The sequence below is a fragment of the Cavia porcellus genome, unplaced genomic scaffold, assembly GCF_034190915.1.
Source record: "Cavia porcellus strain 051 isolate PalLab524CR breed Dunkin Hartley unplaced genomic scaffold, mCavPor4.1 scaffold_2, whole genome shotgun sequence".
NCBI lineage: Eukaryota > Metazoa > Chordata > Mammalia > Rodentia > Caviidae > Cavia > Cavia porcellus.
Window position 1 is genome coordinate 106,963,776 of NW_026947485.1, and position 18,082 is coordinate 106,981,857.

At 47.1% G+C, this 18,082-nt stretch overlaps 2 protein-coding genes across 6 annotated transcripts in view; one reads left to right on the plus strand and one right to left on the minus strand.

The window, feature by feature from the left end:
• The window catches only part of Pkd2l1 (polycystin 2 like 1, transient receptor potential cation channel), a 176,334-nt gene that overhangs the window by 58,910 nt on the left and 99,342 nt on the right, over positions 1–18,082 (plus strand). The window contains exon 1 of one of the 5 annotated variants that reach the window (XM_063245038.1): positions 13,944–13,971. The exons of the other annotated variants lie outside the window; for them this stretch is intronic. The gene's annotated coding sequence lies outside the window, so the exon portion shown is untranslated. Of the gene's footprint in view, positions 1–13,943; positions 13,972–18,082 lie in introns of those variants that run through there. 5 annotated transcript variants of the gene reach the window in all.
• On the minus strand, positions 4,953–13,509 carry LOC134475246 (uncharacterized). Its single transcript, XM_063245043.1, has 2 exons — positions 13,382–13,509; positions 4,953–7,992 (listed from the first exon to the last, which is right to left on the minus strand). The coding sequence occupies exon 2, from the start codon at positions 7,923–7,925 to the stop codon at positions 6,051–6,053; it is 1,875 nt and encodes a 624-aa protein (XP_063101113.1). The 5' UTR covers positions 7,926–7,992; positions 13,382–13,509; the 3' UTR covers positions 4,953–6,050.

Consider the following 18,082-nt stretch of genomic DNA (forward strand, 5'->3'; position numbering starts at 1 on the left):
ACTCACAGTGAGAGTCTACCTGAGGATGCTTCTGCCTGAATAACTGATGTATAGAGGTCAAGATGGGCTGAAGAGCCTGCAGGGACTTAATGAGATCTTGGTTAGTCAATTCTGCCAATTTTTCCTCAGAGAGCTTTGGAATGAGAGGAGGGGGCCTCCCGTACATTGCTTCAAAAGGGGATACACCAGAAACATAAGGAGTACGTCAGGTCTACAGGAGGGTAAAGGGAAGGAGACTTACCCAATTATCACCGGTTTCTAGAGACAGCTTTGTAATTATATTTTTTAATGTCTGATTCATCCTCTCTACTTGCCCTGAGCTTTGAGGCCGGTACATGCAATGAAGTTTCCAATCAATCTGTAAGGCCTGGGTTAGTTTTTGAGTTATCTGGGCTATGAAAGCTGGGCCATTGCCAGACCCCATGGGTAAGGGTAGACCAAAATGAGGAATGATCTCATATAACAACTTTTTAATCACTGTGAGAGCTGATTCTGACCTGGTGGGAAATGCCTCTACCCACCCAGTGAAGGTATCAACCATCACTAGCAGGTATTTGTGTCCCTGGAGACCCGGCTTCTTCATTTCAGTAAAATCTATTTCCCAGTGTTCTCTTGGGGAAGTTCCCCAAAAATGAGTAGTTTCCATGTGGAGCTGTCGTTTTGGGTTAACTAATTGACACTGAGGACATCTTGAACTGGCAGCTGCTGTCAATTTGGACAGCTGGGGTATTTAGAATCAGTCTTTAGAATCAGTCCCGAAAGAGCTCGGCTAGTTTTGATCCTCCCAAATGAGTGGACTGATGAGCTTCCTGAATGAGCTCCCATCTGAGGACTTCAGGCAGCAAGATTCTCTTATCTGGTAACTGATACCAGTCTCCTGGAATGTCAGGCATCGCCTGGAGTTGGGCAGCCAAGTGGAGGTTCTTTTGTGTATACACAGGTTCTGATAACGTTGGAGGCATCAGCAAGAGGGTAGAAGTTGTTTCCTCTATATCCCCTTCTTCAGACCCCACTATTTTATGGCAGCTTCTTTGGCTACCATATCAGCCAAATTGTTTCCCTTGGTAACAGGATCATCTCCTTTTTGGTGGGGCCTTGCAATGTCTGATGGCCACTTTCTTAGGTAACAAAATCGCTGCCAGCAGGTCTAATATTTGGGGAGCATTTTTTATTTTATCTCCTGCTTAGGTCAATAGTCCTCTCTCCTGATGAACTGCCCCATGTACATGAGCGGTAGCAAAAGCATATCTGCTATCGGTGTAGATGTTAATCCGCTTACCTTCAGCCAGTTTCAAGGCTTCTGTCAAAGTGATAAGTTCAGCTCGCTGAGCAGAAGTGCCAGAGTCCAGCCTCTGTGCCCACAAAATCTGGGTTTTGGAAGTCACAGCCGCCCCTGCAACTTGTTTACCTTGGTACATGTAGCTGCTACTGTCTGAGAAGAATGATGGTTCCCCTTCTAGAGGTTTGTTGGTCAAGTCGGATCGAAGGCTCTGGTAGCTGTCAATCAAGGTGACGCATTCATGGTATGGGGCTGATGGATCCTCATTGGGCAGCAATGTGGCTGGATTCAGGGCTGCTGAGGACTGTTGACTTCCCAGAGGTCTTGCACTGGCTGGTAATCTTGGGTCCCTGGCTTCTGGACTGGGAGCAGTGGTGTTTTCCAGGGAGAGATGCAAGGTACAAGAATCTTATTATCTTTTAATCTAGTGATATTTTTTGCAATTCCTTGATAGGCCTATAAATGTATTGGCTATTGTCTAAGGTAGATGGCAGACACCTGGGGCAACAGCTCTATTACTAGAAGAACTTGATTTATCACCAGACCAGGGGGGTTATTTTCAGCCCAGACTCCTGGTATCTCCACTTGCCAAGCCTGCAGGAGATCTCTGTCAGTCTCTGGGGTGGGATCATCTCCCAGCAGGAAATGATTTTCCCCTTCAGGAAGAAGGCAAGTACCTTGATTTATTCCCCAGGTGTTGTTCCCAAAATCAGTTGTGGGGGTCTCTGCCTGAAAATTCAATTGGACTTTTAACTTATAAAGAAGGTCTCTTCCTAGCAGTGGATTGAGACATTCCAGAACCCATAGAAATTCGTGCATAGTGGTCTTTTGCCCAGGGCAAGTTAACTGGGTCACCACTTTCGGGTATGATTTTTGCCCTCTGGTGGCGCCGACCATGTTTATTTTGTTATCAGTCAGAGTTCCCAGTGGTTGAGTTAGAACAGAATAAGTTGCGCCTGTGTCCACCAGGAAATTTACTGGTTTTTCCCCCACCTGCAAGGTTATCTGGGACTGGGGGGGGCATCTGAGTCCTGACGCCCTCATTGTTGGCTCAACAAAGTCCTCGCATCCCTTTCCATTTTTGCCTTTAACTTGGGGCAGTCCTTTCGCCAGTGCCCTATTTCTTTATAATAGGTGCATTGGTTCTTTTTGAGCCACTTTTTGTCTTTCTCATCCATCTTTTATTTCTGTTTCTGCTTAGCTTCTTTTTTGCACAACAGCTCTAACACCTTTGTAACCTTCTTATTGTTTGCCTCTTGCCAGCTCTCTCTGTTGTCAAACACCCTATGTGCTATCTCTATTAATTGACTTAAGGACATCCCCTCAAATCCCTCCAGTTTCTGTAATTTTTTTCTAATATCTGGGGCTGACTGAGATACAAAGACAATATTAATAGCCCTTGCATTCTCATGTACAACTCGATCAATTGGAGTATAGAGTCTATAGGGCTATAGGAGGCACTCCAAAAATGTAGAAGGGGATTCATCAGCCAATCTGAAACCTTGGACAGATTCATGGGCTTCTTAGCTGCTCCATGGAGTGCTGCTAGAAACAGTTGGCGATATTGGGTCAGAGCCTCCCTACTTCCAGATGTGTTGGGATTCCAATCAGAGCAGGATAAAGAAACAAGCACTCTAGTCATTCTGGGTCAACCGTGGAGGTCCCATCTGGATCCAGACGCCTTTTCACCCTAGAGTGCGGATGCGAGTTCGCTCTTCAGAGGTGAAGAGGACTCTTAAAATCTGCTGACAGTAGTCCCAGGTGGGACGATGGGTGGAAAAAAATAGATTCAATTAGACTAATAAAGTTTTTGGGATCCTTGGAGAATGGGGAGTTTTGGCCCTTCCAATTATACAGGTCAGAAATGGCAAACGGAGTATAGACAAAAATCGAATCCCCTGGTTTCCAGGGGTTGGGAACCTCCCGAAGAGGGCAGAGTGCTGATGCCGCCGTGGTGGAGTCAGGCGAATTTGGCTTTCTGCTTCAGGTCCAGATTGGACTGGGAGGGCGGGGGGAGATGTCGGGTGAGGGGTCTTTAGGAGGGGGTTATGAGGGAGGGAGGAGCACATCTTCCAGAGGGTCCTCCACTGATGGTAAAACTAGCATGGAGGGTTGGGAGTTGGGCGCAGGCGAATTTGGTTTCATTTTCAATGTTGCCATGACCTCTGCCCATGGGGAACAATGAATCCACAGTGGAGAATCACAGATGAGATCTATTCAAATCTGAATGTAAACAATTTGGTCTGGGTGAGAAGGGGGCCCAAACACATACCGGTGGACAGCCTGGGCAGTGCCCATGTCAAAGGATCCGGTCAGGGGCCAGACACCATTTGTCCCTATCTGCCACTCCTGAGAAGCAAAAACCATTAGTCTTCCTTTGAAAACAAGCTCCCCATAACCCTCAGCCCGCCTCTTAAATTCTTTAAAGTGATCCAAGACAAGACCAAGGGGCATGGGAGTAGTTTTTGCACAGGACTGACCCATTGTTGCTTGCTGTAGTTCTCTGTGAGAGGAGGAAATCAAGAGAAAATGTCAGCAAATACAAGAAGAGACAGAACAATATGGAGAGAATCACAAAATCTAGGATTTTCTTTGTCTGGTTCGAGGGTCACCTGGGGTTTAAAAGAAAACCATCGGCACCCTCAGAGCGACCAAACGGATGACAGTTAGTCCAAGGGAACATGTGACCCAAGGGTCTTGGAAGGGAAAAGTTAGAACAAAAAACACGAGACAAGACAGGACTACACAAAGACACAAAACAAAAACAAAACCACCAGTACTGGTAAAAATTAAAACAACCTTTCTCTGGCAAAATAAATGAATTTAGGATGGAGGCCTCCCTTCAAATTCCAATATCAAATTGGAAGGCAGCCCTGCTGGGATCCAAGATCCAAATGAGTCAAAAGACTCCAAAATGAACAATCTAGGATTCTCAACAAGGATCCAACCTCCCAAGGATGAGGGCGTCCCCTCCTAAACAAAATTAAGACTTCATGGTACATTTTAAATCAAATGGGAGCCTCCAGTACTTATTCTTAGTGAATCAGTCCTCAGGAATTGAGTCAGTGGGCTGTTATTCCATCCTGGGCGAGTCCCTAAATGTGATGGTCTGCTTCCCAAGGTATGAAGGAGCCAGAGAAAATAATTTGGAAAGAAAAAAAATTATTTATTAAAGCACAGGCCTGGCAACGTAGCCTCCAGTAGCCAATATGGAAAACTGCACACCCAACACTAAAGGGCAGGATTTTTATCCTGTAAAACTGCAAACATCTGCTGATCTCACAATGCAGGGGGCGGGGGTTTCCCGCAGCGCACTACAGAACAGGAACATGGCCGTTACATTTCTCAGGATGAGCAAGGTCCAGGTAAGGGTTGGGCTAACAAATTTAGATTAGGCACACATCCTCTGGGGAAGGCATATCCTGCAAACAAGCAAGTTATCCTGCAAACAAGCAAGTTTAGATTAGGAAGACATCCTGTTCTGCTTTTAGAGTTACCTTTGATCTTTCTCTTGCCTCTGGGAAGACTCATGAGGGGGGTTTTATATAGGTTACAACAGCTGGAACACACAACTTTCACAGCAGAAAAACCGACCATCATCCAGAAGACAACCCACTGGACCTTGTGTCGGTGTCGATCCCGGCCGGCAGGAAAAAACACACGACACGAGTAGTCGGCGGATAGCCTCTGGTTTATTTTCTCTCTCCGTACGCCCTGTTCCGGGATCTCGGATCCCGCCTGAGGGAAGCCTCCTCTGGTCCGTTCCCTACGGCTCCTTGTGTGCTTCTCTCAGCAGTCCCTCTTCTTGGTGTGTGTCCTCGCCCCAGGGGTGGTGTCAGCATATATATGGACACATCGACCAATCACATCAAAGTAGGCAAGACGAGCTGATTGGCCAGCGTCAGCTGTTGCTGGGCAGACTAGCTTACAGGGCGTGTTGTTTACTAGCTAGGGAGCAGGAAATGGGCGCCATCTTGGCATACTCGATGGGAGGGGTAATCTAGCTCAGGCTTCACTCCTCACCACAGGCCTCATATCACTCGGTCGACGGGAGGGGCAATCTAGCTCAGGCTTCACTCCTCACCACAGGCCTCATATCACTCGGCCAGGCTCCCAACATCTCCCCCTTCTTTATTTATTAAGATAGTGTGGTCTGTGGGTCCATGTGAGGTGTCTGGGAGTGGGCCTATTTCGCAGGCCGAGGCATGAGAGAATGTAGAGGTCTATACCCTGCTGTGCATCACCTTGTCTCGTACATATCCTTGCGCCAGGACCATGCTCAAGGTGAGTGGTTCATTTTTTCGCAGGGCCAGGCTTTTGTGAACCGAACCTGGATGCATATAGACATTCATTCCTGCCTTCCCCTCAACCCTCGAGGCGGATGGCACTGCAGTACCCTTGGTCTCACATCTCAATGCCATAACTCTTACTCCCTAGAGGACCCTCGGAGTAGAGCCTGTCTTAGGTTGATCAGGAGAACTTCTCCCGTCTTACCCGTCGTTGGCTTGCCCACTCAACTCTTAAAGCTTATATCTTGGGGGAGACACGGAGGGGTCTGCCGAGTGACATTTGAGGAACCGCGTAATCACTAATTACCAACCATAATCCCCGTTCACTACAATCACTAGTTACTATTTTCTAATTATCAATGGGAACACGCCTTAAGCGTGGGGTCCTTCTAGTCTAAGTTCGCAGCCGCGACGGGGAAGGAGACGTACGTAATAATACTAGAACATCCGTAAGAATAATGGCGAGGGCAGCCACGTACTGGTTAAAGGAGCCGTGCCTTTCTAGCCTGAGCCCAGAAAACGCTAGGTGTGGAATCCCCTTGACTCTGGGCCAGCAACATCATCAATGTCATATGTGTCTTTTGGGTCGCCCTTATCGACCGCAGGCACCTAAGAGTCACGAGAGTGACAACCACAAGAGCAAGAATGATCCCATACGCAAGAAGTGACGAAGGTTTGAAGAAGGAGCCTATCTGGCTTAGGACATCATCAAAAAAGGAGGCTGTAAGTATAGGCACCTCTATCTGATCTAGCTGCCGGATAGTCATATCCAGGCGCACGCTAGCGTTCCAAAAGGAAGAATTATAGGTGGTGAGAACATAATCCTGAAATTGCCTGTAAGCCGAACGGTTGACCTGGATGGGGGTAACGCACAACTGGGTGAATGCCCATCTGGCGTCACATAAATTGTTAGCCACCTCCCAGAGTCCCTGGACTTCCTGAGCGATTAGGTCGATCTGCTGCTGTAACGCCATTATGGCGTTGTGCTGGAGGAGGTTGACTTCTTGTTGCTCCCTCAGCGCCAGGGAGGTGGTGTCCGTAAGATTGGTAAAGGCCTGAGCCGTCAGCGTAGACTGGGTCAGAGCAACGGCAGCCGTCACAGCCGTCGCAGTCAGAGTCACGAACAGTGCTGTCAGGGCCGCTGTGATCCCAAAATCTCTCTTACGTCTGAGCATGGGTAGTTGGTCCTGCTGATAGACGGGATGAACCCAAACAGATTCGTTAAAGGGAACCCACATCAGTGGGGGTCGAAGAGCCAACATAGCATACGGGAAAGACCCATTCCAGCAGTTCCCTGTAAAGCATGGTTGGTTACTGCACTTAAAGGAGATGTCAGCAGAGAATACCCATAAGTAGGGCGGTTTTACGCATGCAGCCTCAGAATTAAGGGTGACATTGGTGGTTCCATTAGAGGCAGAAGCGTTAATAGCGAGCATGGGTCTTAAGTCCATGCAGGCTCCGGTGGAGAGGCACAACCAATTTTCATTAAGGGGGAAGGGGAAGCTTATTGCCCACTTGTTGTTCACTCTCAGGTAGGACTCCCACCAGGTCAACGCGAATATGTTGTTACTACCGGATGGAGGAGAGAACCGGGACCACCAAGACATGTTTAGATGAGTCACTCCCACGCCGTCGACAGTACAGGGCTGCCATGAAAGTTGTGACAGGTCCACCATCTGTCTTTTTCGGCTTGGGGACACACGGTATGGGCATGTGGGGAAATCGGGACGGGTGTGCATGGCTGCTCGGGGTTTGCAGGTTGAGTTAAAAGTGATGACTCCGCCGCTAAGTGTGCCAGCTTTAAAACATCCAGGCGAATGCAGGGATGGGACAGACAACCTCACCGTCAGGGAGGTATTGTACCATTTTACAAGGAGGGGCAGGAAGCTAACGCAGGATCCCCGGTGACACGAGGGGTTACTATTAGTGGAAAAAATGACCACGTCATTGGTGATGGGAAGGTCAAAACGTATGGGTCTGATGGTTAACGGTATATCTGGTATGCAAGGCAATCTGGCGGAGCAGTTTTTTGCATACAACTTTGGGAGAGAGGGGGCTGTGGTGGAGATAGCGGCTAGCGCTGGCGGATGATGTATTGCTGCCCACACCAAGTCTGCTCCTATTTCAGTAGTGGTGGTGAGCATCAAAACCAGAAGGAAGGGGGCTGCCGGAAGGCGGCGTGGCCTAGCCACTCTGGCTGCACCGTACCCTAAAAGAGAGCCAATTACTATCGAGAGCATAATCATTACTGTGTCCCATAAGTCATACGGTATTCCTCGGTCGAGCAGCAATATCCTGGTCGGACCGATCTTGATTAGGCTGTCCGCTGCCGTTGAGTTTTGGAGTGTCTCCTGCATTATGTTTCGTTGGATTCGCCACGCGCGTCAGCCGTTCTGGGACCCACAATGGTTCTCGTCCTGGTTCCTGTGGGAAAACACAAACCGCACCTCGGTTCCAGCTAACTACTGGATCCGGGCCCATCCATTGTCCCGTCAGGACATCTTTCCATTTCACCCATCCCCTATTGCCAGGAGATGGATTACAATGTTCCATGGCCGGGGAGTGATTGTTGTTATTCAGGTTCAGAAAATTGTATGTGAACAGTGCCATGGAGAGCCGTGCCTTTGGGGGCAGGCCCTGACTTATTCCCCCTTTTTGTTTTTGTAGAATATCTTTAAGGCTCCTATGAGCCCTTTCAATAATTCCTTGACCTTGGGGATTGTATGGGATGCCATGTTTTAACTGTACCCCCATTTTTTCACAGAACTCATTAAAGGCTCTGCTTGTATAAGCTGGTCCATTATCAGTTTTTAATATTTTTGGTTTGTCCCATGCGGCCCAAGCTGTCAGGCAATGATTGATTACATGAGACACCTTTTCGCCAGTTTCAGCAGTCGCAAATATAATATGAGAGCAGGTGTCCGTAGAGACATGAACATATTTAAGAGATCCGAATTCTATCATATGTGTGACATCCATTTGCCAAGTGTCGCCAGGAATCAATCCCCTGGGGTTAACTCCCGTTGATACGACGGGTGTGTATGTGGCGCAAGAGCCGCATAACCGTACGATGTCCCGCGCGTCAGCCCTGGAAATGTGGTACTGGTTGGCTAACGTCCTGGCGTTGACATGAAATCTGTCATGAAACAGACGGGCTTGTTCTATTGAAGATAACATATTGAGTATCCACAACGGGCGAGTGGCCACGTCAGCTGCCGCATTGCCCTGTACCATGGGCCCTGGCAGGCGCGTATGTGCTCTTATGTGAGTGATGTATATTTTGTTGTGTCTATTTATCAGCAGAGTCTGGATAGACAAAAACAAATTAGTCACTTTGGAGGTTGGCTTAATCGGGCCCGCAGTCTCAAGGACCTGCATGGCATTAACAACGTATTTTGAATCAGAAACAATATTAAGGGCCCCTGGGAACTTCTCGAGGACGGTTTGTACAATTTGTAACTCTACCACCTGTGGTTGATCTGGTTCAAATTGTATGCTGATCGGAGGCATACCTGAGACCACATAGGCCCCTATCCCGGTTTTTGACCCGTCCGTATAGATCGTTGTTGCAGGAGTAAGTGGTGTGGACGCGGTGATTTTTGGAAATATCACCGGATGTTGAGTAACAAACTGTAGTATGGGGTCCCTGGGGAACTGGTTGTCTATCTCCCCAAGAAAAACACATCTCAGGATGGCCCACGTATCTATACAAGCAGTCAGGATTTTTATTTGAGAAGCGGTATAAGGTACCCGAATAGCATGGGGTGCAGAGCCAAAATGTTGGATAGCCCTGCCATGTGCCTCCAAGGCCAGGGAAGCGACCGTTTCCGGATAATGTTCGATAATCTTGGCAGGTGAGACCTTAGGGTGCACCCACAAAAGTGGTCCCTTTTGCCAAATCACTGCCGTAGGTTGAGAAACGGTCTGCAACAAGCAGACCTCAAAAGGCTGTTCTGAGTCAATTCTCCGCAATGCAGCTGTACTTAGGGCTTCCTCTATCTTTCTCAGAGCAACTCTGGCTTCCGGGGTGAACTCCCTGGGGGAGGCAATATCCGGGTCTCCTTTCAGGAGGTCGAACAGGGGCTTTAAGTCCGAGTTAGGGATGTGTAAATAAGGTCTGATCCAGTTTATATCTCCCAGTAGCTTTTGTATGTCATTCAAGGTCCTTAGGCTATCTGTTCTGATGGTTACCTTTTGTGGAGAAATCGATGTGGGGGAGACTTTGGTGCCCAGGTAGGTCACTATGTCTCCTCCCTGAATCTTGTCAGGGGCAATATGTAAATTTGCCTTTCTCAGGGCCCTGACCAATTGGCCAAGCATATCCTCCAACTCAGTCACATCTTTTGCACTGATTAGCAAATCATCCATGTAATGAATACATCTAATTCTGGGGAAGGCTTCACGCAAGGGGGCCAGTAGAAAATCAAGATACATCTGACACATGGTGGGACTGTTGGCCATACCCTGGGGTAATGTAACCCACTCGTACCTCTGATCAGGACTCTCTTGGTTAATGGTGGGTAGGGTAAAGGCGAATCTGTGGGTGTCCTCTGGATGCAGGGGGATTGAGAAAAAACAGTCTCTAAGATCTATGGCATAGACTGACCAGGACCGAGGGATGGCTGAGAGGGCTGGTAGTCCCCTCTGGATCGCCCCCAGGGGCTGCATCTGTGAGTTGACGGCCCTCAGGTCATGGAGCAGCCTCCACTTGCCTGATTTCTTCCTGATAACAAAGACAGGGGTATTCCAAGGGGAGGTTGACGGCTTTACGTGTCCCGCCTGAAACTGGGTTTTGACTATCTCAGTTAATACTAAAAGCTTCTCCTTGGGTAAGGGCCACTGAGGCACCCAAACTGGATTTTGAGATTTCCAGGTAATCTTAATTGGAGCGGGCAGGAGAAGTTTCTCAGTGACCCCTAGGAAAAACCCAACCCGTGTCTACCTTCCCTTTTTTCTACAGGTACGGGGGATGTCCGGCCCTGCAGGGCTGCGCCCAGGCCCTTGCCGGGGACATATCCCTGATTTTTGAGTATCCCTTTGGCTTGGGGAGAGCAGGTGGATGTAAGAGTGACATCCATCTGGGTGAGAACGTCTCTTCCCCACAAGGATACTGGCAGCTGCAAAACAAAAGGTTGAAAATGTCCTCGGTGACCTTCCTCATCACCCCAAGGCAGGGTCACGGCACTAACCTGGGGGGCAGCCACTATCCCCAATCCTTGGAGTGTGTTGTCAGCTGTGTTGGTAGGCCAACTAGGAGGCCAGTCTTTCTTGGAGACGATGGAACGGTCTGCCCCTGTATCTAGGAGTCCTGTTATCTTTTTTCCGTTAATCCTGAGCGATAGCATGGGCCTTTTATCAAGAGTCATATGAAGTCCTTCAAAAATTTCCTTAGAGGAGCCAAGTCCCTGACCCCCTCTAACCCGTTGACCGGACCGGGGTCTCTCATGGAGACTGGGGAACAGTAAAAGTTGTGCTATCTTATCCCCTTCATCAATTACTATGGTCCCTATATGAGATTGTACCATGATTTTGATGTTTCCTAAATAATCTGGGTCTACAACTCCAGGGATCACGGTAAGGCCCCGGAGGGCTGTGGAGGACTGTCCAATCACTAAACCAACTAGCTTGTCGGGTAGTGGTCCTTTGGAGGTGGTTTCAACCACCTGAACGCCCATATCGGGTGTTAATAGGAGTCTGGAGGCGACACAGAGGTCCACGCCTGCTGGCCCGGGGGTGGCCCCTGTGGGGGGGCGCCATCTTGTGTTGTCCTGTCTAGGGAGTGGGGGCCCGTCCGTAAGGAGGGCCCCCTCTGGCCGTTTTTTGGCTCCGTAGTCTCCCTGCCACTAATACGGTTCCCCTGGGCATCAAAAATAGATCTGCAATCTTTTGCTTTGTGAGAACCTTTACCGCACCTTTCGCAGGTTCCCGTTCGTCTGTCTGATTCCTGTCCCTTGGATATAAACTCCCCCTGTCCGGTCTTGGGGCAGTTTTTCCTTATATGGCTGGGATCCCCACACTGGAAACATCCCCTGGGCTTACCAGGGTGATTGGTCTTCTGAGGCCCTGTCTGTTGTAAGGCGGCGGCTAAAAGGGCAGCCACGCCTGAGTTGGATAATGGCCCCCCTATTTCTCTACAAATTTTAATCCAAGCCTCTATGTTTTTACCTTTATGGGGTGCTATGGCTGCCCTGCAGTCCTTGGTGCACTGTTCGAAGATTAACTGTTTAATAAGAGGAGCAGCAGCACTCGGATCTGAAAAGAGTCTGTCAGCTGCCTCCTGCATTCTGGCCACAAAATCCACAAAAGGTTCTGTGTTGCCCTGAACAATTTTAGAGAGGCATTGTGAGGCCACCCCTGTGTTGTTTACCTGCTTCCAGGCGCGGATGCCTATGTTATGTATCTGTTCATACACATTTGGAGGGAATCTAGTTTGATCTTGAGCGTACTGACCCTTACCCATAAGCATATCCTCATTTTGCCCCCTATGGCCCCTAGCCGCATTTTTTTCAGCCTGTTCGGCGGCAAACTCAGTATACCAGGCGCGCCAATCCAGAAAAGCCCCGGGGGCCAGGCAGGCTTTAGCCAGTTGGGTCCAATCACTGGGCGTCAGAAAGCCACCGGCAGACAAATTCTCCAACATAGTTATAGTGTAAGGAGCAGTAGGGCCAAATGTGGCAACCGCATTTTTAAGCTCCTTAATTTGCTTGATCTCCAGTGGTTCCCAGTAATTGGGTCCTTGGCCTTGCGCCAGGAGCACCGGATAAAGCCCACATTGTTCATACTCATTCGCCCCTTGAGGAATCTGTTCCATTCTAAATGTCCATCTACGAAAATACCTTCCCTGGGACCTTGGCATTTTTTCACAGGGTGGTGCCTCCCCATGAGATGTCTGTCCCTCCCTATCACAAAATTGTATCTCTTTGTAACATGGCCGACCAGTCTTTGGGGCACAAGATGGCGGGTCGCCAGGCAGACAAGATGGTGGCCCTACATGTGACAACGGTCCAGGCCACTCCCTCCATGGGGGGGGTGACGGAGGATGGCCCCAGGCCGCCATCTCACCACAGGAACCGGTGTTTGGGACCTCCCAGGGTGGCGCGGAAGGCTCTACGGCTTTCCGTTGGGGAGTGCTCAGGAGTTTCCTTCCCTTCTCTAGGTCTGTCTGCATCTTGACTAGGTCTCTACGTAAAGCTGCAAAGGGATTAGGGGGGTCACTTGCCTCATTGTCCTCGCCTTCCGAGGTATCTGAGCCCGAGGAATCCGAGGCAGGGGGTACCTCTCTCTTGCCTCGCTCTCGCGAGCGCCTCCGCACGCTCCCTGCGACGGACCCCTCTCGGGAGGACTCCGAACGGGCCCCTTCAAAAGCTCGGCGGGCCTGAGAGAGCCCATCTGCGCTATCCTTAGCCCCATTCCTCTCCCCTTTGAGGCATGAATGAATCATCTCCCAGAGCGGCCGAACCGAAAGTGGGAGTCGGCGCTCCTCTTCTGCTCTTTCTAAATCCTTACCTAATTTCTCCCAGCAAGGTAAGGACAAGTGCCCCGTCGGCAGGAACCAGGGTGCCGCCTCATCTACTTGTTGGAGAAACTCCGTAAGTGTCTTGGAGCTCATTGATATACCTGAAATCTTGAGCAGGTCTTTCACCGCTCTTACCAGTGACTTGGAACTCTTAGTGGGTAAGTTGCCCATGCCTGTCACTGAGGAGTCCGTTCTCACCGTGTGAGGCTAACCTGCCACATACACGTGAGCTTGAGGGGAGTCTAAAAAGCCCTGTAGGTGCGCGCCACCCAGAGCCCAGGTTTATCCCCTACTCACCTGTCCTGCAGAGCAATACTGGAGCGTCGTCCGCCTCGTCTCGGGGGTGATCAGCTCCCCGTACGGGCCACCAAATGTCGGTGTCGATCCCGGCCGGCAGGAAAAAACACACGACACGAGTAGTCGGCGGATAGCCTCTGGTTTATTTTCTCTCTCCGTACGCCCTGTTCCGGGATCTCGGATCCCGCCTGAGGGAAGCCTCCTCTGGTCCGTTCCCTACGGCTCCTTGTGTGCTTCTCTCAGCAGTCCCTCTTCTTGGTGTGTGTCCTCGCCCCAGGGGTGGTGTCAGCATATATATGGACACATCGACCAATCACATCAAAGTAGGCAAGACGAGCTGATTGGCCAGCGTCAGCTGTTGCTGGGCAGACTAGCTTACAGGGCGTGTTGTTTACTAGCTAGGGAGCAGGAAATGGGCGCCATCTTGGCATACTCGATGGGAGGGGTAATCTAGCTCAGGCTTCACTCCTCACCACAGGCCTCATATCACTCGGTCGACGGGAGGGGCAATCTAGCTCAGGCTTCACTCCTCACCACAGGCCTCATATCACTCGGCCAGGCTCCCAACACCTTGTGTGAAGAATTGTGAGGTAAGCAGAGTATTTTCCTAATTATATTGCTTAGACGCAAATAGTAATTCGTACTCTAATTACCAAGGGCAATGATGGGCCAAAAATATTCATTATCTACAGAAGAGAAAGACTTTAGTTTATTGCTTATAAAATTATTGAAAGATGCAAACATTACTGTACCTCCTAAAAAAGTTTTTAGACTGCTTTAGCAAATAGCTATATTTTACCCTTCTTTCCCCAAAGCTGGTACACTTGATATGAGAGTTTGGGATAACATAGATAAAACCCTTCAAGCCACAAAAACAAATGATAAGCAATTCCACCCTAAAACTATAGCTACTTTTAATTTAGTCAAGTAGCTTTCCAGCCCTTGCAAATTAGCTTAAAAGAGGACAGAGACCATCATCAAATTTCCATTACAAAAGACAAACCAATGGCTAAGGCAATTAGATTACAAAAGAGCCCTAAAGTAACAATTGCAAATAATTCAGATCACCACGGGAATATGCCTCCAAATGAGTTGAGAGGGATGAATGAAGCTCATTTTGAAAATGCAGACAATCAATTGAGTTCATTATTACAAGATATTCACAAAGATAGTCATCAGAAAATACAAAATCTTTCCAATGTATTCATATATGCGGCATCACCTGCCACACCCAACTCAGAGAGTGTTACTGTACAGCCACATCACAGCACACCTCCCACTTTCCCACTCACAAAAAAACCCAGGTACTCCATCCCAGAGAATGGTACACCTAATAGATCATTTACCCAAATTCTTCAAGGCCCTACAGAGACTTACACACAATTTATAGCTAGGCTACAAGAAGCAATACATAGACAAGTATCTCAAGAAGAGGCTGCTAAATTTATCCTTTGTCAATTAGCATATGACAATGCTAATGAAGGCTGTAAGAGAGCATTGGCATCAGTCCTACACACTAAAGACTTGTCCGCTTATATTCAAACATGCTAAAATGTTGGATCTTCCACTCATTCTTTGGTACTTACCGCACAGGCTGTGTCCCAACACCTTACTGATAAATTAAATGTTTTAAGTATCAAAAGGACAACATATTAGACAAAACTATGCAGCATCTCTAAAGGCACCAGTCCCTTTAAGTACCCAGGCTGCGCCTAGTCTGTGTCCACGTTGTATGAAATGGTTTCACTGGAAAAACACTGTAAATCTAAATTTCATAAAAACGGCACACTCCTATAAAAAAAACAAATCATGTGTCAAATAAAATACCTCAGTAAGAGTAAGAGCCCTCTGAGCTAATACTCCAATAATTCAAAACCAATTAAGATAGTTTTATCCAGTCCTAATCAGACTAGCAACAATCTCTCTGTGCCCCTAGTTTCCCCAGTCCATCAAACCAATCAGCACGCAGAATTAGATTGACCCAGGAATCCTTACATTTGTTATTCAAGAGTAAAAAGGCCAATTTTGAGTTCCATGACCCTATAAATGTCACTCCTGCCTTTGACCCTATAAATGAAACTGCTGAGTAGTATGAGAACTGACGTCACCATAGTAAACAGCCAATAATGGATGCAGACTTGGTTGCTTAGTGTCGCCTCCCTGGCATTGCTGGGTTCAGGCTCTCCTCAGTTACTGCAGCTACCTTATGTCAGCCATAATAGACAGACAGCCATACTAACATCATGTGTTGCTTCCTCAGTTAACCAACATGAAGCTAAAAGTGGATTTATGATAAAAACTTTTGGAGCTTCTATGCAAAAAAGATTGGAAATCTTATTAACATCTTTAGATAAACAACACCAAGATGGTCAATTCAAGCCCACACTTTACAAGTAATTTCAAAAGTGCTATGGGATACATTCATTAAAACAGCTCCATTCCTTAATGGTCTTATTACAACCTTTTTTTTTTTTTTTTTTTTTGTCGGTACCGGGGATCAAACTCATGACCGCCTGCTTGCAAGGCAGATGCTTATGCCACTGAGCTAAATCCCCAGCCCCCACCCCTACAACCTATTTTAATCCCCCAAATTCATTGTCATTTGGTGATCATAATACAGATGCTTTAATAAATCTGGCTCCCATTTTTAATAATTCAAGAAAAACCTATAACTTTTTTCATTATATTGAAGAACCAGAAATTTAAAGGTTAAAAACAAGATGCTGTTTCTCAGCTAGAAACAGCACTGGGCCTCATGACTCAGTCCTAACTCAGCCCTGCAGGAAGATCAAAGAAAATATCTGAAGCTATGATATGCTCAGGCTGTGCTATGCCAGGAAACTCAGAGATAGAGCCTTCTGATTACGCTAATCAGGGTTATAGAAACATGTCAAACTCGAGCCGTACAGAAACCAGGTGTCCTAAAGATAAGTTGTGCAGAACAAAGACAGTTAATTAACTCTGACCCGCTGGTCATCCCTTATGAGCTGACCAACCACAAATAGGTAAACTGCTGACTATCCCGCTCTAACTGCTGTGATTGGCTTCTGTAAAAAAACACTTACATTGCGGTTTTTTCTCCCTTAAAAACACCAGCCTTGCCCCAACTCGGGGTTCTCCGTTTCCACCTGTTTGGAGGACCCCGTGCACGCAGAACAATAAAGACCCCTTTGTTCTTGCATGAGAGTGGAGCCCTTGGGAGTCTCCTTTGCGACACCAGTCATACAATATTTCCAAACCTTTATTACAGACACTTAAAATTACCATAACACAGGCTGGACAAATTATGTTATTGCATTTTGCCTGAAAACATATTTCTGGGTCTGTTCCTCAACAGAATTATAATCACATAGATTTTATAGCTAACCTGTTATACCTCATAAGTAACAACAAGCTTAAATGTATTTGTGCCTCTATAGATAGCTTTCATACTACCTGTCATTCAGGTAAACAGAACAAACATGTAATCATATTTCATTGTGTTTCAACTGTATCACTAACAATAAAATCTAGTATTAATACTACTTATACTACCGAGCTTTTTCAATATTTTCCTGATAACTGGAATATGAAATGTTTCACAAGGATACCTATAATCCCAAAAGTCAGACAGTAATTGAGTGTACTTGTTTTAAATTAAAAGGGCAATTAATCAAACAAAAACAAGGGGGAGTAGAGGGTCAAAATTCTCCTCAAATGTACTTAGTTTTTGCTACATATGTTTTAAATTTTCTGAACCCTACCTTTGATTCTGATTTGCTGACAGATGTGATATGTTGGGGACAAAAATCTGACCATTCTATGAAGTCCTTGCACCCTGTACCTTGGCATAACCTCCAATCAGGTGTATGGAGTGGTCCAGTATCACTTTTAAATTGGGGCTGAGAATATTCTTATATCTCCACAGATTATTGGTAGACATTACGATCATCAAAGCTGTTGCTGTTGTGTGGTCAGAATCTCACCCACCTACAGCAGGATGTGTCAAGACCTTGAGCAATGAACCTGATAGCACATTGCCCACTGTCCTGGAAAACCCTGCAGCAGACTATTCATGGAGCTTGTCATCTAGTTAACAGCCAGGTTTTGATTCAATCACCTGACAGTTTTTTCCTTACAGTGCTTGTTATCCTAACAGCTACAACATGTATTTCTTTGGTTCAGGGAGAAAAATACTGGGCTTACATACCTAATCCACCTCTACTCAGACCCTTAACTTGGATGGACAGCCACCAGAAATTTTCCATTCTATAGAAAGCAACAATCCTACATTTACTGTTCTGCCAGGCTCCTTCCAGCATTCCTTCTCCACACAGGGAAATTCAGCACAACACTCAGAAATTAAGGTTATATTGTGTCTTAGAAGAGTTTATAGATCAGCCTATTAATATACTGAGTGACACCTCTTATGCAGTTTATCTTACTCAAAAGATTGAGACTGACTCTATTCGTTCCACCATTGAGCCTACTTTACTACAGTTATTTCTAAAAGTTCAAAAGGCTGTTTTAAGCAGAACAGTTCCATTCTTTATTGATCATATTAGAGCCCACTCCCACCTTCCAGGACCATTATCATTGGGAAATTCTAATGCAGATGCTCTAGTCAATATAGTTTCTATTTTTGATAAGGCCCAACAATCCCACGAATTCTTTCACCAAAATTCTAAATCTTTAAAAAGGGAATTCAAAATTTCCAGAGCA

Excerpts from the sequence above, each read along its gene's own strand:
- LOC134475246 (XM_063245043.1), bottom strand. The coding sequence starts at position 7,925 with ATGCAGGAGACACTCCAAAACTCAACGGCAGCGGACAGCCTAATCAAG.